Source organism: Leptopilina heterotoma, unplaced genomic scaffold, assembly GCF_015476425.1.
Source record: "Leptopilina heterotoma isolate Lh14 unplaced genomic scaffold, ASM1547642v1 Lhet_254, whole genome shotgun sequence".
In the NCBI taxonomy this organism is placed as follows: Eukaryota; Metazoa; Arthropoda; class Insecta; order Hymenoptera; family Figitidae; genus Leptopilina; species Leptopilina heterotoma.
The window spans coordinates 316,849-344,030 of record NW_025110967.1 but is presented as its reverse complement, the minus strand read 5'-3'; the positions used below and the strand labels follow the sequence as shown (position 1 = coordinate 344,030).

The following is a 27,182-nucleotide window of genomic DNA, read 5'->3' as shown; positions in this document are numbered from 1 at the left end:
ACACATGCTAAAATCAACGCAACGCAGTCATTCGCAGACAATCGCAGAGTTTTTGGATCCTATTGGAGAAAAGCCTTTCTCCAATAGGTTCCCAAAACTATTGTGTTTTCTGCTCAACATGGGACTCCACCCTTAGTGTGCGATCCCATGTGAGCAGAATACGTCGATCGAAAGCAGAAAATCATGAGTGCAAAAGAGATAGGTAGATATTGTTGTTCTTTTCACACTAAGGCCGCAGTCCCAAGGCAGCGTTTTGCGTTGCGTTGTAATAAGAGAGAATGCAGCAAACGTATATTTGCGTCTTTTTCTCTCCCATTACGACGCAACGCAAGACGCTGTCATGGGACTCCACCCTTATGATTTTCTGCTTTCGGTCGACGTATTCTGCTCACATGGGATCGCACCCTAAGGCCGCAGTCCCATGGCAGCGTTTTGCGTTGCGTTGTAATGAGAGAGAATGCAGCAAACGTATATTTGCGTCTTTTTCTCTCCCATTACGACGCAGCGCGCAAAACGCTGTCATGGGACTCCACCCTAAGGCCGCAGTCCCATGGCAGCGTTTTGCGTTGCGTTGTAATAAGAGAGAATGCAGCAAACGTATATTTGCGTCTTTTTCTCTCCCATTACGACGCAACGCAAAACGCTGTCATGGGACTCTTGGGATCCTATTGGAGAAAGACCTTAACACGCAGTCGCGCCTATACGTTGTCTACTCTCTCTGATTATCTCTATGTCTATGGTCTATGCTGAATAGTTTATCAAAAAATATCAAACGTTTTTCTATTTGAAAACATTTTTTATAATGAAACTTTAATTAAATAAATAAGTTTTATAATATTTTCTTTATTTATGGCTGAAAAATTAATTGCCTAAATTAGTATATATTGACATTACAATTAAACTTCTTAAGAATGGATGGAAACCCTATAAATGAGGTTAGTGTAAATAAACTTCTTAAAAATTCTAATAAAAATTTATAGAGATTAATATTGTTTCATTTTTGTAAGTATGTAATGTGAGTATCTTAAAAAATTTAACTGAAAATTCGGGTCTTGAAAACTATTTTTTTTAAGACATCATCGGAAAAATCAATTTTTCATAGGTTAGGTAAAGACAAAATATTCTAAATCAACAATTTTAATTTGAATGATACACTGTAAAAAAAAATATAATTACGATTTTAAAATTAAAGTATCAACAAATTCTTTATACTTTTACTACTTCTATTATAGAAATAATATAGAATAATATGAGACAATTATAAGCTTCAGAAAAAATACACTTACAAAATGTAGATTTAGTTTTTGACATGTCAATTTTGTCAAAATTTTTAAAAGTCTGAGAATACCTTAGATAAGTTTATATTTTAATTTGGCAATAATAGGTAATATTTGGACACTCATTTAGAGTAGTAAAGTACAGGAAAAATTGTTGACACACTTTAGACAAGTTGTTCATTATCCGATCATTATGAAACTGAAGTTACCAACGTTGATTCAACGAAAAAATTTTCTCTAAACAGTTCAGGATACAAATATTTCTTGTTTATTTTTAACCCAAGTCAACCCTCCAACCCTGAAATAAAAAAAGGTGGGGAAACAAAAATTGTTATTTTTTTCTCACGGATTTTCCAAAAATCATGAAATTTCAATTAAATTAATAATTCCTCGACACGGTAGTCATTTTTTTCTTTTGATAATTGTTTATTTTAATATTAGACGCTATTTAAAAAAAATTTTAAGTGATTCTAAATCGGGAAAAGCAGTGATTTTGAATTTTTTTGTCACGAATTTTCCACAAATTTCGAAATTTCAAATTACTTAAAAATTCCTCGACTCGATAACAATTTTTTTTCTTTTGATAATTGTTTATTTTAATATTAGTCGCTATTTAAAAAAGATTCCAATAGGATCGTAGGCGGGGAAAGCAGTGATTTTGAATTTTTCTGTTGTAGGTCTTCCAAAAATCCCGGAATTTCATTAAAAAAATCAAATTATTAAAATAAACAATTATCTTAAGAAAAAAATTGCTACTGAGTCGAGAAATCTTTAATTAATTTGAAATTTCGGAATTTTTGGAAAATTTCTGACAAAAAAATTAAAAGTCACTGCTTTCCCCGACTTGGAATCACTTAAAATTTTTTTTTAATAGCGTCTAATATTAAAATAAACAATTATCCAAAGAAAAAAATTGCTACTGAGGGGAGAAATTATTAATTTACTTGAAATTCTTGGATTTTCAGAAAATCCGTGACAAAAAACCCAAAATCACTGTTTTTCCCGACTTGGAACCTTTTGAAATTTTTTTTAAATAGCGTCTAATATTAAAATAAACAATTATCAAAGGAAAAAAATTGCTACCGAGTCGAGAAATCATTCATTAAGTTGAAATTTCGAATTTTTTGGAAAATTCTTAACCCAAAAAAATTGAAAATCACTGCTTTCCCTTACTTGGAATCATTTGTAATTTTTTTAAGTAGTTTCTAATATTAAAATAATCAATTATCAATAGAAAAAAATGACTACCGAGGTGAGGAATTATTAATTTAATTGAAATTTCGTGACTTTTGGAAAATCCGTGAGAAAAAAATTACAATTTCTGTTTCCCCACCTTTTTTTTTATTGTAGGGTTAGAGGGTTTACTTGGGTTAAAAATAAGCAAGAAAAATTTGTATCCTGAACTTTTTAGAGAAAATTTTTTTTTTAATTTTTTCGTTGGTAACTTAAGTTTCATCGATCATTTAGCTTTCATTATTTCATTTCCAATATTTTAAACAATTAGAAGTTGCGTTTGAATAAAAATTACAATTCTTTGTCACTAAGAAATATTTGTTAACTATTAGTTTGTGCTACCTAAATCGTTTCTTATTGACAAAAAATTTTATTCAAATGTAACTTCAAAATATAAAAAATTAAACTCTTTACGCTTTCACCAAAACATATTTGACTTTTGTTCCGATTGTATGTCTGATTCTTAAACTTAAACTCTTTTCTTATAATGAAGCTAATATTATATATATATATATATATATATATATATATATGTTTAAAATAAAATTAAGCAAAGATATGTTTATGTTTAAAGATATGTCAACACTCCCGGTAAATTTACACTTACTACTAAGTGAAATTTCACTAGGTTTTTATTGAAAATGTACACGTTACTCCATTCTAACTTTATGTATTCAGCGTTGCTTCTCTGAAAATTATACATTTCTGGTAAAATTAATTAAATTCGAAAATATCAACCCGTGCCACCGAAAGGTTAAAGTTTAAATGTAATTTAAACTTTTGTAAACTTTATGTTATATCTTTTCCATTTCTCAACAATTTCACTTGTGGCTATGCATTCTTAAGGTTTTTGATGTACCAAACACGAATTTGATGTCAAAAATAACTTCTGACAGCTGCCAGTTGATAAAAAAGCTGTCAAATTTTGGAAATGGGAATTTTAACACGTTTTACGTTTATTTCCACAATTTAAACAGTTTTTTTTAGAAAATTCAGTTCATTTCTTATTCTAGAAATATAATATATTTTCGCAGTTGACAAAATCTATGTCAAAAAAACTGCCATTAACGATTTTAATTTTACATACCAATTTTAAGCCAAACTGATAACTTTCGTTAGATTTCCATTCTGTTAGGTCAACATCAAGAAAAGAATTATCAATTTGGAATCTTTTAAAAAATTGTATTGTTTCAGGAATTACGGAAATGATCTGAATTTTCTCAAAAAACTGTTTAAATTGTGGAAATAAATGTAAAACTGGTTTAAATTCTCATTTTTCAAAATTTTAAGATTTTTTGAGAGCAATTTTAACAACAGCAGGGCTCGAACTAGGTCCGTAAATCCCGTAATCGTCCGAAACTTTGCTTAAATTCTGTAAAAGTCTGTTTTTTGAAAAAAGGTCCGTAAAGTCCGTAAATATATAATTTGGATAATTTTAGAGAAATTGCAAATGATTGTAGGAATTCAATTGTTTTCAAAAGTAATAAAATTCTTGGCAAAAATTCAATTATGTTCAACAATTTTTAAAAATTCTCGTCAAAATTTCAATTATCTTTAGAAATAATTAAATTCTTCTCCAAAATTCAATTATTTTCAAAAATTTTAATAAAATTCTTGGAAAAATTTCAATTACCTATTTTCAAAAATTTTCCTTAATTCAGTGATTTTTAATATTTACTATTTTAAAAAGTTTCCAAAAAAATTCAATTATTTAATAAAAAAATTTAATAAAATTTTACACAAAACTTTAATTATTTCCAAAAAATAATAAAAATTTCAAAGAAATTTCATTATTTACAAATTTTTTTTATAAATCTCTTCCCAATCATTCAATTATTTTCATAAATAATAAAATTTTTACAGGGATTTAATTATTGTGGTAAATAATAAAATTCTTATTAGGAATTCAATTATTTTGATAAATAATAAAACTCATTGCAGAATTGCAATTATTTTTAATACAATTTTAATCAAATTCCTCGAAAAAATGTAATTATTTAAAAAAATTTTTATTAAAATTCGTCAAAAGAATTCAATTATTTAAAAATTTATTGATATAATTCTTTATGATAATTCAATTTTAAGAAACATGCAATTATTCAATAAATTTTTTTTGTATTTAAATAATTGAAATCTAGTAGAATAGTATTGATAGTAAAAGTAGTATTATTTAGTAGTATTGATTTAAAAATGAATTTCAGTTAAAGTTTTCGATTATAATTGAATATTAAAAGCATTAAAGTGTAATTTTTTTAAAATCATTGAAAATTTGAATTTTTCATACTTTTAACTAACAATTCTGTGGAACTAATTTTTTTTGAGAAAGTGTAATTGCGGATTTTTTTTATATTATTTGAAGTTTTTATTTTCTAATATATTTTTAATTGAAGAATTGATGAATAATTGAAATTTCTTAAAATTGAATATTGTAAAGAAATGGATTTGAAAATTGTCAAAGAACTTTTTAGAAAATTATTAAAATTAAACGATTTTAAGAAGGATTTTAGTTAAAAATTCTTGAAAATAATATATAATTGAATTGATAATGATTTTATCACTCGGTCATCTTTAATTATTGTAAAACATGAAGAAACGATCACTCCGAGTCGGACTCGGACTGGTTATATTTTTGTCAGCAATTGGTCCGTAAAGTCCGTATTTTTAAATACTTTCACTGGTTCGAGCCCTGATAGGACAGTAAAAATATTAGATTGTATTAAAAATTACTTAAGAATTGAATCTAATTAATTAAAATCACTTATTTATCTAAAATATTTTTTTTATATTTGGGTGATTCTCCGCGTAGCGCACAATTTGTATTTTACTATTTTTGAAAATTTTTTTTTCAAATTAAGTAAAAATCGATATAGAATTTTAAAGTTCAATATTCAAAAATGAAATATTCGTGGTGGGCCAGACAAAATAATTATAATTTTATTTTTTACAATAAACACCCATGTAAAATTGATTACACCATGACGCTCTGATTCGACCATGACGCACAAGAAAAATTAATTTTTTAAGCAAATTATTATCGATTTCAAAAATTCTTTTTTTCCACGTCTTTTGTTTTCACTTATTTTATACTACTAAACTTGTTTTGAGGTAAAATATAAATAATTATTCATTTTATTGCAAATATATTATGATTCGACCATGACGATTCTGTGATTCCCTATGCAACTTTCATGCTTGTAACACATATAAAACAGAAGAATAAATTTTTTTATTAATTTCTTTTTTAGTAATTTACTTAGGAGAGTTTATTAATGCTTTTTATTAATGTTAAGTAATTTTTCGATTTGATTTTTTATGTAAATTAGGCAATTTTACAAAGTGATGATACCATGACGCGAAAAAGGGGGACAAGAAATATCTACAAAAATATTAAAAAATAAATTTTTTTTCCATAAGTGTTTTGTTTTTCTCAATTCTACTAATTTAGACAATAAGAAAATGTCAATATTCATTATATTTATTATTATATTTTACTAAAAAAATAACATTTTATATATGAAATCGTAGTGGGGACTGATTACACCTTGACGTTTTGGCACCTTAAAACAGATTTTTGAGTAAAATTATAAACTTTTAAATGGAAACGACTATAGACTTTTATTTGTTATCATGGAAATAAGTTATCCACGTTGAATTTATTAGAATATATGAAACTGATTTTTTAAAAAACATGAGGGACATTAAATTGTGCGCTACGCGGAGAATCACCCATTTACTAAATAACTGTATCGATTTGTAAAAAAAATGTAAAGAGGAAATAAAATGCTCATATAATGAACATACCCCTTGTTGTTTAAATTTTATTTAATTTCTAATCAACAGCTAAAAAAGACTTTCTCATTTCTATAATATTTTTATTAGTCTCTTTAAAAATGTGTAATAGATCATTACTTTCGTGAAGAAACTAATAATTTTTAATTTATTGGTTCGATAATAATAATAATAATAGTTTATATAATAATGTTTTAGGGAGTACCATTAATGTTGGATTCTCAGCAACTGCGACAAATGGAACAACAAGAAATTCAAAAGCAGTTAGCAAGTGTTCCACCTTCAATGAATATGCTTCCTCCTCAATTGATTGGAATGACGCCATCTATGCAAAATCCAAATAATTTTTCTCCTCAAATGGAATCTCAAAAGTCAACACTACCTAGCCTCTTAACAATGAAAATAACACCACCGAGTGAAATTTCTAATCCCAACCAACCTGATCTAGGTGATAAGGGTTTAGATCCTTCGACAATGAAATTACCTGCTGCTCTTGAACAGGCTCTTGCTTTTAAAAATGAACGCGCCAAAGAAGTCGGTGGATCAGAATTTGATACCCACGAACAATTAAACACCGAGATTTCTGGAGAAACAATTGCTTCAGAAGATATAACAGTTTTGGATGATTTAATTATTGAAACAGAAACTGTTTTCGAAAAGAATGATACTCGTTTTAATAAGGTGAAGAAGAAGAAAAAGAAGAAAAAGAAGAAGCATTCCAGTGAACAGAACGGATTAGATGATATTAATAAAGAGTCATTAACTATTTCAAACTCAAAGGAGAAAAACATGCCTGAGATTGAATATGTTCAAGAAATTCCAGGAATTGAAGATTTAGAACCAATGTATAGACAATTCGCAAGAGTTTTCGAGGCTTTTAAACTTACAGAACCAGAACCTCGAATTAATGAAGATAAAGGAGAACCAATCGAGCAATATCCACCACTTTCGGCAACACCAATTTCTTTAGTGCCTAGTAAAGCTCCTCTTCTTGATGAATTTGATGAAGATGTTAATGCTCATCAACAACAACAACAAGATCTCGGTGAAAATGGCACTCCAAGATTATCTAAAAGAAAATTAAAAAGATTAACGAGGCTAAGCGTTGCAGAACTTAAACAACTTGTTGGTCGTCCAGATGTTGTCGAAATGCATGACGTCACTGCAAGGTAAGTTCTAGTCAAAAATTCCTCAACACACTACATTCTAATATAATGACCAAAACATTGTTGTGTGACTACAATTAATTAATTTTTAACCCTAGAATGAGTACGTTATTTTACTCACCCTCTAAGGAGTAACTAGGGTGTCCCGACACCCCACGCTTTAAACTTGTTTTATAAGGTTTATATTTAACGTAAAAAAAATTTATTATAATGAATTTATTGGTTTTTTTAGTAAGGAATACAATAATATTATTCATATTTTGATAAATTAAAAAAATTTTTAAAAAAACCATAAAAACCCAAAAAAAACACCAAAAAATTGCAAAATTGACTTTTTTCACAAAAAACGTTGTAGTTTCTTAAAAATTTGACTAATTTAAAAACTATTTTAGGTTTTTAAAGTTAAATAGATACACTTTTAGGGGAAAAATTAGTTTTTGTATTACTTGCAAAAAACATAATTATTTGAACATCTGAAGTGAAAGAAATTAAAGACAATTCACAAATAGTGAAAATCATAAAAATAAACTATAAAATAGACTTAAGCAATTAATCTTTAATGAAAATGGTGTTATAAATTTAAAATTTTACAAACTTAATATATCTGAATATATTAACATTAAAATTAATAACTTATGAAATGATTCTGTAAATTAATATTTAATCAAAGTTTTAATTAACAATTCTTAATACCTCTAATATATGTTAAAATATTATTAACAATATAGAATTTATAATTTAAATTTGACTGTCATATACTACATTTTTCTGTATTAGAATTTAATTTCTGACTGTAGAGAGAGCACAGAAATTTTTAATAAATCTTAACTCAAATTTCATAAGTTGTTACAAATACCGAATGTCTATTTTTCATAAAAATATAATTTTTGTATAAAAATGTTTCTTTTTTATAAAATACAACTTTTTTATGCATAACCTATCAATTTACACTTTATCAGATGATTTTAACTGATTAAAAACGATTTTTTAAAAAAATTTGAATTTACTTATCTTGACAATTTTACTAACGTTAGGGAGTAACTGGGGTGTCCAGACACCCCAGACGTATTTTAAAAGGAGATAGAGCTCTTCCTAGAGCAAAACTTTTGGCGGCACATACAGGTGTCAAAAGATAGAGGTTCAAACTAAATTATCAACGGGTTTTGAGCGCAAAAAAATTATTGGTTAAGCCATGGAAATACTTTGAATTTTGCTTGGGGTGTCCAGACACCCCAGTTACTCCTTCTAGGGTTAAAATTAAAGCCATGACAGAAGGGGAACCTATCGGTTATTTTTCTTTAAACACTCTTCTATTTGCTACAGGGTTTAAGGATCATAGAAGGAGTTTACACCGTAAGCCTTAAATATAAGCCTCCGCGAGCATAAACGGATATGCCGCCATGAAGATATACTTGCGTCTGCGCAAAGTGTTTGCCTGCAGCTGTGTTGTGAAAGAGTTTGCCTTGACCACGTGTTCGCGCAGGCGCAAATATATGCTCCTGGAGGTGTATCCGTTTATGCGCGCGGAGGCTTATATTTAAGGCTTACGGTATAAACTCCTTCATAGTACTTTACACGCTTGAAAATGAAGCTATTTTATAGAATTTTTTTTACGATTCCTATGGATTATATTGATCTGCATTTTTTCAGTTCAATAAATACACTCTATAACTTTATAAAAATCTTATTTTATTAAAAAAATATTATTTGTTTATTTAAAATTTAACAATAATTTTAGACCTGCTAAAAATTTTACACCACATTTTTGACATATTTTATTTTCGAAGTCCGTAATAAAAAAATTTTGCTTTTATGAAAATGACAAAGTGGTATAAACCCTTAAGCATCACTGTGTGTGAAGTAACTAACCTGACATGTAACAGAATTGTAGTTTACAAGAACAGTTTTATAACAAAATTGGAAATAAAACGGATTTTACAATTGACAGAACTGACAACCTTCTTCAGGGTGTCTACAACTAATCTGAAAAAAATTTCCCTGACATTTCCAGGTTTTCCAGGCCTTCTGACATTTTTTTCCAGGTTTTAAGAATCGACATAATAAGGGGTTTCTAAAAATGCATTGCTCAAATTTTATTCGATAACACTTATTTGTGGGAGAAGTTCACAACGTTTGTCATCAACGATTTGAAGAAAAAAACTGTTTTTCACTCAGAAAACAATATTTTACGTTTGCAAAATATTCTTTTTCAACTTTTTGTTCAGGAAACATTGTAAAAGTTTTATTAAGACAAGTTTGAATATAAAATTATTTTTACTTCTTAATCGTTGTAAACCTCACCAACGTTTATGAATATAAAATAAGCATTTTAAAAAAATTGTCATGGCTCGGACCAGTTACAGTATTTAGAATACCAGAATACGTACTTTACGGACTAAAACAAAAAAACTACGGACCATTTACGAATAAAAGAGAACATTTTACTTAAAACTATAAATTAAATTTCTTCATGTTTTATAATAATTAAAGATGCCCGAAAGATAAAATCTTTATTTTATATAATATAAGAATATTGATACTGTAACTTCCAAATTATTTTCATCATTTTAATTCAATTATTATTTTCAAAAATTTTTAACTAAAATTCTTTAACTAACTGAGTGGTTATGTCAGGAAAGTCATTTATTTTGATTTCTCGAAATAATAAGAAAATAGGAATTTATCAAGTTTTGAAAACTTGTTGCTCCTCATTTATCGTCTGGGACTATAATATACATAATTTTAGATTTAAAATTAAATAAAATCATAAAAATATATATTATTCTTAAAATTATAAATGTTAGAAAAATTAACATTTTTTAACCAAAATGTATTGCCTCATGAAATTAAAAGAAGTCCACTGATTTATCCAAATTATGGAAAAGAAAATAATTTGATTAAATCAGTAAAATTTTTAATTTTAAGGAAGAATTTGATAAACAATCGGAACAAAAGTTAGTCTAATGTCATAATTTCGTATTTTAAAAAAAAGTCAAATTAAATTTTAAATTCCTTTTGGTAAAAGCGTAACGAATTTAATTTTCTAAATTTTGAACATTTTACATATATATTTGAAAAAAAATGATAATTTTTTGTCAATAATGAATGATTTAAGTAACATAACCTAAAATTTAACAAATGTTTCTTATTGACAGAAAATTGTAATTTTTATTCAAATGAAACTTTTAATTGTTTTAAATATTCAAAATTAAATTCTTCGCCTTTCCAACAAGACGAATTTAAAATTTAATTTGTTTTTTTAAATTACGAAATTATGACATTGGAATAACTTTTGATTTGACTGTCCGTCAGATTCTTCCTTAAAAGGCAACATTTTCAAATATACGGCACTGAATTTAGTAGCGCCACCGTACACTGTGGAGCACTTAAAAACTAAAGCCAGCGTACACTTTGGCGACAGCGTACAGTTTGAAAGCGTACAGTTTGGAGGCCCGACTGTAGTACAATTTACAAACTTTTCGTCCTTTTTCAATCAAATTACGGACTTTACGGACCTTTTTTTAAAAAAATTTGATTAAAATTGTTTTTAAATAATTGAATTTTTTTTGGAAAATTTGATTAAAATTGTAGATATTGAAAATCATTGAATTCGTGAAAATTTTTAAAAATAATTGCATTTCGGAGAAGAATTTTATTATTTCTAAAAATAATTGATATTTTGACGAGAATTTTTGCAATCATTTGTGATTTCTCTAAAATTCTCAAAATTATATTGTACAATTTACAAACTTTTCGTCCTTTTTCAATCAAATTACGGACTTTACGGACCTTTTTTAAAAAAAACTGACTTTTCTGGACTTGAAGTAAATTTTCGGACCTTTACGGGATTTACAGGCCTAGTTCGAGCCCTGAATTATGTATTTTAAGGCAGTAGTCTCCTTTTATTTTAAAAAAATATTTAAATTCTTCTTAGTAACAACGATTTTTGTGGAGCTCTGCAGTCTGTATTTTTAAATCGGTGCCGGTGATGGAGGTCGTACGATGCATCTGAAACAGTCAAACCAAATTTTTTTTTACTTTTTATAAGTGTCTTTTCTATTTGAACTAAAAAAATACCGAAGAAATTAACAAATTCCAAATTTTTTCGAAGTTTAAAAAAAAGTTTACTTTTAAAAAAAATTCACTTTAAGGTGCAAAAGAAAATAGTTTAAATAATACTTTTGTCCAACTATTTTAGTTCAAATAGAAGATAATTTAATACTGAAGCGAGAAAACTTTGATTTTTGTCAATCGGACAAAAATTCTTTTTGCTATCACCGGCACCGTTTTCTATGACGTGTGAAAATGAAAATTCGAGAAAAAGCGATTTAAAGTTTTAGGTCCAAAAAATACAATTTTTAGGATACTTACACTAATTAAATTTTAATCAGCTATTCCTGGCCCATATAGTAGTCTTTCCTCTTCCTCGAAGAACTCATTTTGTCGAAGATTTTCTTCTCTTCGAGCTGTTCGAGCCCCCTTGCTCGAAAATGACGAGCGCCGGTTTTACCTTGTTATGCGCTCCGCATCGATATTATCGGCAAAATTTTTGCATTGCTGCCCGACAACAATATCGAGCAGCTGCATCGTGGTCAGCACAGTTGCATAGGCCTCGTTAAAAATGCCTGCAGCCAAATTTGCCGCTATTTCGACGATTTTAGAGCCGGAATTGACGTGTTTTGGGTTTAAGCGCCACACAAGCGAATTGAACGCTTCGTTCGAATTTTAAGTGTGAGTATACACCTTTTCAGGTGTGTACAAGGTGATTCAAGGTTAGATAAACAATAGAACGCATGAAGGGGCGCAACGCGCGCGTTGGGGTCTGCCCGAGCATTCACACGTGCTCGACGATCGGTCACAAAATCTGTTCTACCTTCGAAAATATGTCAAATTGGCCTCTAAAATTTTAAAGACATATTCTTAGATAGTTTTGGAATAGATTTAAGACACAAAAAAGTCGATTTTTTTAAGCCTATAAAGGAGATTACTGCCTTAAAAACAAATTGACTTATTTTTAATTGGAAAGGCAATATTAATTATTACTATTAATTTTTTACTAAAAGTTTATAAAACTAATTGTGGGCATTAAAAATATTGTTTAAGAGTATTTCAAGTCATGATGAAAAAAATTCCCTGACATTTCCCGGTTTTCCAGGTGTTGTAGACATCCTGTTCTTATGTAATGAGAATGTAAAAACTTATTTTAACAAATTTTTATTGTTATTTCTTATCCATCGTTTTCGTGTCATACTATAATCTCTTTGTAACATTGCATAATTTACATAAAAAATCAAATCGAAACATTAGGTACGTAACATCAGTAAATTAATAATAATAAATTGTATATGAAGCAAATATGCAATACCAGTATTGAAATTTTAAATGTATGGGCAATTCCACGTGAGATTTACCTGTGTATGACCATTAAAATTCGGTTGAACACATTTTTTTCTTAATCTTTATAGAAAAATATGAAATACTTATTTTTTAATTTTGTTTAATTGCCCAAATTTTTGAGTTATGAATTTTCGAAATTTTGGAATTGTAAATGTAGACCTATTTTCAGTAGCTTGTAGCTCTGAAAATATTTATTGAGTTTAGAAAAAACTTGTCAAGGAATGAAAGTTTTAGTTTTCTTTCAACTTTTAAAAAATGTAAAAAAAATTTTAAAAAATTTTTTTTATTAAGAAAATTAATTTTTTTTAAACTTTGGACTTGATTTTAAAAATTTGTTTAAAAATTTATTTATGCCTTATAATGTAGAGAAGATTTTTCAAATACTCTGGGAATGGCCTAATTATGAGTTTTAAAAAATTTTCTAAAATCACGTGCAAGTTTCACAGTGGGATTTTTTTACAATTAACTTTTAAAAATTGTCTGCAGCCTACAATTTTAATCGATTTGAGTGTTTTTTGTTTTAAATGAAAGGGGAATAATTTCTCAAGATATCGCTTCATGCAAACCCAAGAATATTCAATTGTTTATAATTTTCTTTCAAATCAAAGTTAACAAATTAATTGTGTATTTTCCTTTAAATGAAAGTTTATTTTCTTATTCCGTTACTACGCATGTCTTAAATCAGTTTAAGTTAATATAATAGATATGATCTGATAAATAGCAAATCATAAAATAATTTATGTAAACTGTTATAAACAATATTAGTTATATTATTAACAATATTAGTTAACAAATACTTAACTTTGATTCCTCTCCAGCAAAAAACTTTGTTCTTTCATATTTATATTGTACTTTAGGTTCATTTAACCTTTATGGGACTGAGAAAAAAGACACCTTTTATGGACGGACGAGGTGCCCTGGTACCTATGTTATTAATTTGTTAACGATTTCTTATGGATATTATTATTTAACTATAGAAACTAAATTACATATTTTATAAAGAATTATGTGCAGTACTATGAAAATTATTTTAAAAAATTTTTACATTTATCTGCATGAAATGTATAGAGGTACCCGCATATCTTGTCCGCCTTTTATGGGTAAAGAAACCTTTAGATTAAAACAAAAAAACACTCAAATCGATTAAAAATTGTAGGCTGCAGACATTTTTGAAAAGTTATTTGTAAAAACTGTGAGGTTTACACGTGATTTTTGAAAATTTTTTAAAACTCATTAAAAGCATCATACCCATTCTGAGAGTTTCTGGAAAATCTTCTCTACATTATAAGGTATAAATAAAAAAAATAAAAAAATTGGGTTCAAAGTTTAAAAAAAATTAATTTGTTTATAAAAAAATTTTTTTTTTTATATTTCTTAAAAGTTGAAAGTAAACTAAAACTTTTATTCTTCAACAACTTTTTTCTAAACTCAATATTTTTAGACTTATAAGTAGAAAATAGGTCTTCATTTACAAATCCAAAATTTCGAAAATTCATAACTCAAAAATTTGGGCAATTAAACAAAAATAAAAAAATACGTATATGGTCAAAATCGCGAAGCATGTAACGTAACAGTCTTTTTGTTTTGTCCATAACTTTTAAATAACAAGGAATTAATAAATTTTTATGTTTGCATCTTAAAATATATATTTTTTAACAATTATATTGCATAGAAATATAAATTTTTTTGTATTTATCAATTAAAAGTTATAAACGTTTTAAAAAGACTGTTACGTTACAAAAGTTTCGTTTTTCGCGATTTTGACCATGTACGGTAAATCTCACGTGGAATTCCACGTTTTATTAAGATTGACATACACGGAAAGAAAAAGTCCGTCAACCATTAATGGATTAGTATATTACTTTGAGACGGGACACAAAATCATTGAATGTATAACATACTTTGAGTCACAATCAGTGACGAGTTGCTTGCTAAAATTTAGAAAACTGTCATCAATATATAAAACTCGTTCACTAAAATTTAGAAAACTGTCTATTAAATTTTCTATGACTATCAAAAGCATTCAAAAAATTCAACTTTTTTCAGAATTATCCCTAATTTTAGACACTATTTGGTACAGAATGAACACATTTTTTTCGTTGCACAGTTCCGATATTTTATTTACACTCTTAGACGCTTTAGACCAACACATTTTCGCATTTTAACGCAAGTAACCTAAAACCCAAGACTCACATGTATATTTGCATACTTATAATAACTACACGTAGAAACGCACACTTATAACACTTTAAGTTTAGAAGCGAACTGTTCTTATATACCAAATAACAAAATTTTTCACAACTTGTGAGAAATGATTTTGCACTAATAACTACTTTTTAATTAGCGAGAAACATAAAAGAAAATATATTTTCATCGAGGTCAATTTCTAGACGCAATTCAACTGCAAATTGTTAGTTAAGTTAAATATTCACATTACACATAATAGTATATAGGGATATGTATAGCAGACAGCAAAAACACATGGACTATAGAGAAACCGGAAGAAATGCGCATCGGTACACTGCGCAACAGTGCGCTAGTGAAGAGCGCCGATTTAGAATACGAGTCAACTAACGTTTTACAAACTTTCACTAATGATTCGTAAACATTCAAACAGCCATTGATAACAATTCAGCATTAAATCTAAAACAATTGGTCACATACTGGCCTTCTAATCAATCCATGACTCGTTTTCAATCGTTAAGTAAAGTTAAGTAACCATCAACGGAAAAAGAGTCCCGTCTCAAAGTAATATACTAATCCATTAATGGTTGACGGACTTTTTCTTTCCGTGTACACATTAAATTTAATATAATTTGTACACTGAGAGACCTTTGGGTCAGCAGCAGACTTTCGATAGGCTGCTACTGACCATTTTGGAGGAACGCTACAGGACTATACTTTTGGGTTGCTGCGGTAAAATCTTGGGCGCGTGACAGTCCCAAAGTTGTTCAGCTGCAAACCAAAGGCGGCATTTCCACTACTTTGGTGAGCTGCTCACCAACATTTGGGACTGTCACGCGCCCATGATTTTACCGCAGCGCACCAAAACCATAGTGGAGCTTCTGTCACATACGTTGTTCCGCTACAGTCCCAAAGGTCTCTCAGTGTAGGTATTACATTTAATATAAATGTATATTAATTTTAATAAAAATGTACATCAAATTTCAATATTGGTATTCCATATTTGCATCATATACAATTTATTAAACATACAGATTTTTCTAATAGTGTAAAATACTTTTAATTGAAATTGAAAAATATTATGAAGCTGTAAAATTTTCTAATTCTAGGGATCCAAAACTACTTGTACAGTTAAAAGCACATAGAAACACAGTTCCTGTTCCTCGACATTGGTGTTTTAAAAGAAAATATTTACAAGGTAAAAGAGGTATTGAAAAACCGCCATTTGATTTACCAGATTTTATAAAACGGACAGGAATTACTGAAATGCGTGCCAGCTTACAAGAGCGCGATGATACAAAAACTTTAAAAGCTAAAATGAGAGAACGAGCACGACCAAAAATGGGGAAAATTGATATTGATTATCAAAAGTTGCACGATGCCTTTTTCAAATGGCAAACAAAACCAAGAATGACTATACATGGTGATCTTTACTACGAGGGAAAAGAATTCGAGACAAGATTAAAAGAAAAGAAACCCGGTGAATTGTCTGATGAGCTACGGACTGCTTTAGGAATGCCTATTGGACCCAACTGTCACAAAGTACCTCCACCATGGTTAATTGCTATGCAGCGTTACGGTCCACCCCCAAGCTATCCAAATCTTAAAATTCCAGGTTAGTAATTTACAAAATTAATATAAAATACAGGTTTTCAAAATTGAGCCTCCCAATTCAATAACTCGATCTATGCTCGGACGCACGCGCTAATATCAGTCAAGTAACAGTGCGCGTCTCTTGGCCACTCACCGCTTAATTACTTATTAATTTCTAGAAATTAATATTATAGGTCCTTTATTCTGTCTGCAGGGCTCGAACTAGATCCGTGAATCCTGTAAAAATCCGTTTTTTTAAAAAAAGGTCCTTAAAGTCCGTAATTTGATTGAGAAATAACAAAAAGTTCGTAAATTCTACGATATAATTTGGAGAATTTTAGAGAAATTACAAATGATTGCAGTAATTCAATTATTTTCAAAAGTAATAAAATTCTTCGCAGACATTCCATTATGTTCAAAATTTTTTAAAAATTCTCGTCAAAATTTCAATTATCTTTAGAAATAATTAAATTCTTATCCAAAATGCAATTATTTTCAAAAATTTTAATAAAATTCTTGTCAAAATTTCAATTATTTTTAAAAACTTTCCTCAATTCAATGATTTTCAATATTTACTACTTAAAAAAAATTTTCCAAAAGAATTCAATTATTTAAAAAAAAATTTATTAATATTCTAAGCGAAACTTTAATTATTTTCATAAAATAATAAAAATTTCATAAGAATTCAATTATTTACAATTTCTTTTATAAATTTCTTCGCAATAATTCAATTATTTTCATAAATAATACAATTTTTACACGGATTCAATTATTTTCGTAAATGGGTAAAACTCCGTCAGAAAAATTACAATTTGCATGGGGTCTACGGATTATTCTGTAATTTGGTGAAGTTGTTATATTTGATAACAAAAATAAGTGTACCAAAGGATTTTTAAAATTGTAAAAGTTACGCCATTTTGAATTTTTTTATAAGATTTTTTTCAAATGTGAATATTTCCGAAACAATTTAACGGATTTTAATAAAATTTAAATATGTTATACTTAAAATCATGTCCTTTCAGAATTTTTCAAAAGAAAAAATTTTTTTTTGTTTTTTTCAAAAGAAAGTAAAAAAAAAATTTTGAATCGATTTATTAAGCACGGGACCGATTTTTGAGTATTTTTCGATATATAATAAAATATTCCTTATAATTTCACCTTTCATTTACAAAAAAGAAAACGATGGAGACTTCAATAGTTTTCGAGATATTGCAATTTTTGTGGAAGCGCGACCACGTTTCAGTGCCAGCGCAGTATCTTTTACCCGGGACGCTACACAGTGGGATTTTTTACACTTTACTCTTCAAAATTGTCTAGAGCCTACAAATTTTATTGGATTTTAATGTTCTTGGTCTTAAATCAAAGGGGATAAAATTTCTAAGAGATCCCTTTAAACCGATTTTTGAATTTTTAATTGTTTATTTATTTTTTTGTTACTCAAAGTTAACAATTTAAAATATTTTTTTAAAAAATACACAAGATCGAAATCAATTTAAATTAGTCTTGTCTGACCACCTGACAAATAATAATCCATAATACAGTTTATTTAAATTGTTAAAAAAAACAGTTTAAATTAACAAATAGATAACTTTGGTCTTTTTTTTTAAATTGTTTTTTTAGACAAATTTATGTTTATTTGAGTAATGTATGTATATTTTGTAAATAAATGATTTTAAAGTTAACAATTATCATTGTTATTAATAATTATATACACTGAGAAAACTGGAGTATTGGACAAAATATACATCTGGATATACATCTGGAGGGACAAATCGTTGATATTTGAGAGTTAGCTATTGGATAACAATCTCAATGTTCAAATACACCATTGACAGATATTCGTGCCATTTCTCTTTGAGGGAAAATGAGTTTATAACAGAGGGACAAATTAACCATCTTGAGAAATCCCTTCCTTATCCGGCGCGAAATGAATAAATATGGCAACCTAACCCCTAAATTAAATACATAAAATGTCAGAAAAATAATTTCGCGCGCATCAGATCGTACACATTTTCTGCGCAACTTTTAACCCTCAGATATAATGAGAGAGAATATACAAGTAGATTTCCATTATCAATTCAAAATTTATTTTAGAAGGACTATTTAACTCTCTTCATAAGCAAAGGAAACATACACTTTTTGAACCTCTGAATTTGACTCTCCAGTTTTCTCAGTGTAACCAATAATCTATTTTATTTTGCATTTATAAACATTTTCGTCATTTTTTAAACTTTAAATATATTTATATTATATGTAATAAACATAAATTTGTCTACAAAAAAACAATTTAAAAAAAAAAAGACCGAAGTTATCTATTTGTTAATTTAAATTGTTTTTTTAACAATTTAAATAAACTGTATTATGCATTATTATTTGTCAGGTGGTCAGACTAGACTAATTTAAATTGATTTCGATCTTGTGCAATGAAAAAATAAAAAATAAACAGTATTTTTTACAAAAATATTGTAAATTGTTAACTTTAAGTAACAAAAAAATAAATAAACAATTAAAAATTCAAAAATCAGTTTAAAGGGATCTCTTAGAAATTTTATCTTCTTTGATTTAAGACCAAGAACATCAAAATCTAATAAAATTTGTAGGCTCTAGACAATTTTGAAGAGTAAAGTGTAAAAAATGCCACTGTGAAGCGTCCCACAGTGGCGAAAAATGTACTTTTTCGTTCCAAATCACTCTGCAGGTCACAATTTTTGACCAAAATGACTTTTCTTTTTTTCTAAATCTTCGTAGATAAAGTCTCTATCGAACTCTCGAGCCCGATTTTTGAATTTTTGTTTTTAAACAATTTTTTAATAACAATGAGTATTAAAAAAATCATAAAATTTTAGGAAATATTTTTTTTAGCTTAATTAATTAAAAAAATTTATCAAAAAACCTATTAAAATAAAGTTTGAGTGTTTCTGATGTAGAAAAAAAGTATAACAATTTATTAAATTGTTTAAACAATTAATTGTTGTTAATTTTTTCATTAGCTGTATTTAGGGCTAGAAATTTCTGGTTTTTTCACAAATGTACAATTTTTCATAAGTAACACATGTACTAATGATAAAAAATAAATTAATTAAACATTGTTTAAACAATTAATTGTTGATATTTTGTCCATAAACTGTATTTAGGGCTAAAAATTTCTAGTTTTTTTCACAATTGTGCAATTTTTCGTAAGTAAAACATCTACTAATGATAAAAAATAAAAAATAAATTAATTAAACATTGTTTAAACAATTAATTATTATTATTTTGTTCATAAACTGTATTTAGGGCTAGAAGTTTCTAATTTTTTTCACAATTGTGCAATTTTTTATAAGTAAGACATCTACTAATGATAAAAAATTAATTAATTAAACAATTAATTGTTGTTATTTTGTTTATAAACTGTATTTAGGGCTACAAATTTCTAGTTTTTTCACAATTGTGCAATTTTTCATTAGTAAAATTTTAGTTCTTTTACACATAAGAATGTATAAAATAATGAATAAATTAAAAACACCATAAACTGAAATTAACCATAATAATAATAATTTTTCTATTCTACTTAAGGGGTTACATATGGGTCAAAACGACCTGAAAACGGCTGTTTTTTTAATAATTTTTTTTTCATAAAATAAATAAATTTTTTTATTTGAACACTTTGGTATCTGAAAGTACACTATTAAATAAGAAAGATATTAAATTTTTGAAAAAAAATATTAAAAATCAGGCCCGTAGCAACAGTTCTTCGGGCCCCTTTAAAAAAAATTGCTTTTGCGGTGGTCAAGATATCTTTTGACTACTTCATCTAAAATCAAAATACAAAAAATTTTCTGTTAGTGGGTGAATATATCTCGTGATTGAACGATGGGTTTTCAAAGAAATTGAAATTTGGATGTTTGACAGTGTCTTTTATCAAAAGTTATAATTTTTAGAACCATTAAGACCATGTAAAATCGGTTCTAATCAACAAAAAAAATATTCCTTCGTTCAATCACGAGCTATATTCATCCACTAACAGAAAATATTTGGTTTTTTGATTTTCAATGAACCGGTCAGAAGATATCGTGACCACCGCTTTTTTGGAAGGGTTCTCAAAGAACCTGTAGGTACGGCCCTGATTTTAAATATTTTTTAACGAAATTTTTACAAGTTACTCTTTTAATAGTGTACTTTAAGATATAAAAACACTCAAATAAAAAAATTTATTTATTTTATGAAAAAAAATAATTAAACAATCATACATTGTCTGGACGTTTTGACCCATGTAACCCTTTAAGTGTTTAAGTTATAAGAAATTACATAATTGAGAAAATTTAAGAATTTCTAGATTTAAGTACAATAAAATGGAAAATTAAAAAATTATTTGTTTAAACAAATATTAAAATAATTAACTTTTAGTTTTTATTATACTTGAATGTTTTTGTTTCAAAAAAATGCATAATACAGAAAAAATTTAGAAATTTCTAGCCCTAAGTACAGTTTATGAACAAACTAACAACAATTATTTGTTTAAACAATGTTTAATTAATTTATTTTTTATTTTTTATCATTAGTAGATGTTTTACTTATAAAAAATTGCACAATTGTGAAAAAACTAGAAATTTCTAGCCCTAAATACAGTTAATGAAAAAATTAACAAAATTAATTGTTAAACAATTTAATAAATTGTTATACTTTTTTGTCTACATCAAAAACACTCAAACTTTATTTTAATAGGTTTTTTGATAAATTTTTTTAATTAATTAAGCTAAAATAAACAATTTTCTAAAATTTTATGATTTTTTTAATACTTATTGTTATTAAAAAATTGTTTAAAAACAAAAATTAAAAAATCGGGCTCGAGAGATCGATAGAGAATTTATCTACGAAGATTTAGAAAAAAAAAGTCATTTTGGTAAAAAATTGTGACCTGCAGAGTGATTTGGAACGAAAAAGTACATTTGAAGGGCTACATAGAATAAGGGGACGAACGCGAGGCTTGGAAGGGATAGTACCAGTCAGGTAGCAGTGACGGGCCTTGAGCCGCTCGCTCCTACCTGACTGATATTATCCCTTTCAACCATGCGTTCGTCCCCTTATTTTATGTAGCCCTTCATTTTTCGCCACTGTGCGTCCCGGGTAAAAGATACTGCGCTGGCACTGAAACGTGGTTGCGCTTCCACAAAAATTGCAATATCTCTAAAACTATTAAAGTCTCCATCGTTTTCTTTTTTGTAAATGAAAGGTGAAATTATAAGGAATATTTTATTATATATCGAAAAATACTCAAAAATCGGTCCCGTGCTTAATAAATCGATTTAAAAATTTTTTTTTTACTTTTTTTTTCTTTTGAAAAATTCTGAAAGGACATGATTTTAAGTATAACATATTTAAATCTTATAAAAAAATTCAAAATGGCGGAACTTTTACAATTTTGAAAATTTTTAAAAATCCTTTGGTACACTTATTTTTGTTATCAAATATAACAGCTTCACTAAATTACAGAATAATCCGAAGACCCCATGCAAATTGCAATTTTTCTGACGGAGTCTTACCCAAATAATAAAATTCTTTTTAGCAATCCAATTATTTTGATAAATAATAAAACTCATTGCAGAATTTCAATTATTTTTAATGCAATTTTAATCGAATTCGTCAAAAAATGTAATTATTCTTAAAAATTTTATTAAAATAAGTCAAAAGAATTCAATTATTTAAAAATTTATTGATAAAATTCTCTATGAGAATTCAATTTTAAAAAATAAGCAATTATTCAATAAATTGTTTTTTTATGTAAATAATTAAATTCTAATAGAATTTTCCTAAAAAAATTGATTTAAAAATGTATAAGTTAAAGTTTTCGATTATAATTAAAGATTAGAAGCATTAAAGCGTGAATTTTTAGAAATAATTGAAGTTTGAAAAGATTTTACATTAGAATCTTTGAGAATTTGAATTTTTCATATTTATAACTAATAATTCTGTGGAATTAATTTTTTTTGAGAAAGATTAATTGCGGATTTTTATTTTTGAAATTATTTAAAGTTTTTATTTTCTAATCTATATTTAATTGAAGAATTTACGAATAATTGAAATTTTTTAAAATTGAATTGTATTCAAATGAATTTAAAAATTCTCAAAGAACTTTTTCAAAAATTAAAAATAATAATAATAATAAAAATAATAAATAATAATAATTAATAATTAATAATTAATAATACAGTGAGTTCTCGCGAGTCGTCCAATTCTCGAAAATTTTCAAGATCATAAAACTCACGAGTCGTTCAACGCATAAGCCACGCCTCCAAGGCGATTTCAGGGATGTGTGAAACATATTTATCGCCCCGAAAGACACAATATTCAATGACTTTGGTCCGTTTAAATTACACAGCACTGAGCACCGGCGCGCGCATGCTAGAAATTGAACGACTCGTGAATCGGACACTGATCAGCTGTTGAACGACTGGCGAGTTTGAACGACTCGTGAGTTGAACGACTCGCGAGAACTCACTGTAATTAATATTATAAAAATAATAATAAAATAATAATTATAGAAGAATTTTAGTTAAAATGTGGATTCAATTATTTTGATAAATAATAAAACTCATTGCAGAATTTCAATTATTTTTAATACAATATTTTTATCAAATTCCTCAAAAAAATGTAATTATTCTTAAAAATTTTATTAAGGTATAGTATTATAGTTTGTAAGCAGTGAAAAATGAGTTGAAACAACATTTTTTTTCTCGGTAATGAATTTATTTAAAGTAATAAAACTTTTTGCATCACATTATTGACATTTTTGCCTGTCAAGAATACAAAAAATTTTTGTTTTACTATGCTGGTTTCATCACTAGAGGGCACCAAAGTTGAGATAAAAAAATGAACGATCAATCGACGGACAAGCTATAGCCTCTCAGGAACATCCGATCTGAAAAAAACCAAAGGTGGTTTTGAAGTTGTGATACGTGGTTAGGCATCCCCCCTAACCCGGATAAAAATATTAAAAAATAAAAAATGTCGATTTAAAAAAAAATCTACAAAAAATGGGATTTTTTACCCATTTTTATGTCCTAACTTTCGCACAAAAAGACAATCGGCTTTAGGGGGGATGCCTGAAGGCTTTCATAACGAAATTTTATTCAGGGTTTTTTAAAATCTGTTGAAAAGAACTCGAGTTATGCTATCCGCCAGTTTGAAAAACATCGTTTTGAGAAAAACGCGTTTAAAGTGCCATTACGCGCGACCGGCCTCCGCGCGCAGAGAACCGTTGTACGTATATTTGTGTATAACTTTTTTATTTCTTCGAATTTTAATCTATAATTTGGAAATTATATTCTTCAGATGATTTAGAACACAAAAGTAAAAGAAAAAAATCTATTTCTTGATCGACACAAACTATAATACTACACGGAGAGAAGGGCGTAGTAGATTCTACTGACATGGCAGTTAAATCTACTAAACAGAATCGTTAGGTTTGGACTGACGGTACAGACAGTGCCATCTACTGCACTGTTTAGTAAGATAGTAAGATACACTGAGCAAACAGTATATTCTACTAAACAGAGAGGTGTCGTAGTGTATTATACTAAACATATAGTTGGCGCCACTAACCGGTGCACTAAATGATTTACTAAACGCGTTCTGTCACATTTACTGCAACTCTTCTCTCCGTGTACCTTAAAATTCGTCTAAAGAATTCAATTATTTAAAAATTTATTAATACAATTCTTTATGAGAATTCAATTTTAAGAAACGCGATTATTCAATAAATTGTTTTTTTTGTATTTGAATAATTGAATTCTAGTAGAATTTTCTCATAAAAATTGATTTAAAAATGTATTTCAGTTAAAATTTTGTATTATAATTGAGTATTGAAAAGGTTTCAGTTTAAAATCTTTGATAATTTAAATTTTTCATATTTTTAACTAACAATTCTGTGGAATTAATTTTTTTGAGAAAGTTTAATTGCAGATTTTTTTATATTATTTGAAGTTTTTATTTTCTAATATATTATATTTAATTAAAGAATTTACGAATAATTGAAATTTCGTAAAATTGAATATTGTAAAAAAAATGGATTTGAAAATTGTCAAAGAAATTTTTCAAAAATAATTGAATTGATAATGATTTTATCAAATTTAATGTATTGTTTTAAGTAAAATGTTCCTTTAGTTAAGTCCGTATTTTTAAATACTTTCACTGGTTCGAGCCCTGATCCAGTGGTACGCGTTCAAAGACTGTGTTATTCACCTTACATAATTATAAAATAAAAATAATTTTTTTGTTAGGTTTGAATGCACCAATTCCTGAAGGTTGTGCATTCGGTTACCATGCTGGTGGTTGGGGAAAGCCACCAGTTGACGAAGGTGGCCGTCCTCTCTATGGTGACGTTTTTGGAATATCGCGCGCACCAGGAAGTGACGCTTTAGATGAAGATGTTGATCGAGGACTTTGGGGAGAACCTGAATCGGAATCTTCTGGAGATGAAGATGAGGATGAAGAAGATGAAGGTGGCGAGTTGGAAGGTGATGGAAAAGAAGGTGAAGGAGAAGTCAGTGGTTTGGTAACACCTGGTGCTGAGGGTCTCATCACGCCTAGCGGTATTGCTTCAATTCCTGCAGGACTTGAAACTCCTGAAACAATTGAATTAAGAAAGAAAAAAATTGAAAGTGAAATGGAGGGTGGGGATACACCAGCTCTTTATACTGTTCTTCAGGAAAAGAGAACCGAAAATCTGGGAAGTAGTATGATGGGTAGTACTCATGTATATGATATGACAGGAGGTGGCGGTCAAGCACCTCCATCAGTTATGGCTGCAAGACGTGGAATCAGTAGTGCGTCTGCTGATGTCAGAGAAAAAGATGGTACAATAGAATTAGCTCTTGATCCCAGTGAATTGGATCTTGATTCTGAAACTATGGCTACTCGTTACGAAGAATCAATGCGGTCAAAACATGCACATAGGCGAGAAGATTTATCTGATATGTTACAAGATCACGTTCAACGGCAGAAGGTAAGTTTTCTAACAAATTTATGTTTTTATTTATAGAAACGCAAATTAAATAGTTAGAGAAGAACGAATCTAGTAACTCGTGGAATTGTCACTACGATTGAGGGACTCCATAGAATAAGCCAGTCAGGTAGCAGTGAGCGGCTCAAGGCTTGTCACTGCTACCCGATTGGTAATAACCCTGCCAAACCTCGCGCTTGTCCCTTTATTCTATGGAACCCCTCATTCAGTATTTATATTGCATAGTATAATTTTAAATTTTTTGTTCTTTGTTACAGAGTAAACGAAAACGTCAGCAAAACACGGACAGCAAATCTTCGAAAAAATACAAGGAATTTAAATTCTAAACACTAAAAATGATAAATTTTATTTTCATTACAATTTATGTAACTATATACTTTTAAAATTATAGGTAAAAGATGATAATAACGTATTAAATTAAATAAAATTAATACTGTTTTAAAAGTAAAAAAACACGAAAGTTGATACTTTTAGTTTAAGAAATATTTCTTGATAAGAGCAGCAAGATTCCAAATATTTCCAATGCTTGTGTCGTTCTTTACATTAAATATATTTCTAATATTGCTCGTCCACATCGTACAACTTTTTCCGTGAAACATTAATGTTAAACTGCGTAAACAGCCTCTTTTTTATTAAGAAAAAAATATTCACTATATCAATTTTTAGCGCAGTGAAGACTCGCGAGTTTGAATGATTCGTGAGTTAATCCCCTTTAAATTATTTTGATTCCCTTAAGGGGGATTACTCATGAGAAAAAAAATTTTTTCGAATTTTTTTTTGTTGCTTTTTTAAAATCCTTAATATCTCTAGAATACAGGTTTAAAATTTTATGACGAAATTTTGCTCCTATCAAAACTTAAAATACATCACACTACCACCGGTATGACTCCACGCGCATGGCCCAAAAACATACCAATCTTTAAATCATAATATTCCTGTAAAAAACTATGTCAGAAACTTAACAAATCTACAGTTTAAAAGCTTATAATATTCTATGTTAACCCTCCATCCGTCGCATGGTGAGAATTTCCCTCACCCAGTTTCTTTTTTTATTTATAGAGAAAGGTAGATTATGCGATTGCATAATTGCATAATTTTTTAAATTCAAGTAGAAACATTATAATATTATGTTAATTCATGTTTTAAACCTTTTACAACATGTTTCTAGAGCGCATAATATTGCATAATTTTTTACTCACTGCATAATTGTACTCTTTTTGCATAATGATCGCAGAATAGACTCAAAATTTTCAAAATAGTGCTTTTTTAACTAAAAACCATGAAAATTTTTTTTTTAGTTTCTTCATTTTTAAAATATTTTTTTAAATTAAATAATAAAATAAATAAGTTTTTAAACTATTAACTAACTTGTTAAATGTTATTGAAAAATTAAATAAATCTTAAATTTTAAAAAGCAGTAAGTACTATATATGATGAGTAACATCGTTTCCGGTCATTTTCCCGAAAGGCCGTGTCTGAATGTCTAATTAGTATAAAGATGTTTCCGTTGTTAAAATTTTTTTCGGAATCTTAAAGAAACCA

General features: G+C 27.9%; 1 protein-coding gene across 1 annotated transcript; it reads left to right on the top strand.

Annotated features, from left to right (window-relative positions):
• Positions 1-728: 728 nt before the first annotated feature.
• Positions 729-26,207, top strand: LOC122503286 (splicing factor 3B subunit 2). The gene is made up of 5 exons (XM_043613760.1): positions 729-935; positions 6,498-7,468; positions 16,156-16,661; positions 24,898-25,622; positions 25,898-26,207. The coding sequence occupies exons 1-5, from the start codon at positions 912-914 to the stop codon at positions 25,964-25,966; spliced, it is 2,295 nt and encodes a 764-aa protein (XP_043469695.1). The 5' UTR covers positions 729-911; the 3' UTR covers positions 25,967-26,207.
• The last annotated feature ends 975 nt before the right edge of the window (positions 26,208-27,182 follow it).

Coding starts and splice junctions, on each gene's coding strand:
- LOC122503286 (XM_043613760.1), top strand. CDS start 912: ATGGATGGAAACCCTATAAATGAG. Junction 16,662..24,897: donor TCCAAATCTTAAAATTCCAG/GTTAGTAATTTA, acceptor TTTTTTTGTTAG/GTTTGAATGCACCAATTCCT. Junction 25,623..25,897: donor ATCACGTTCAACGGCAGAAG/GTAAGTTTTCTA, acceptor TCTTTGTTACAG/AGTAAACGAAAACGTCAGCA.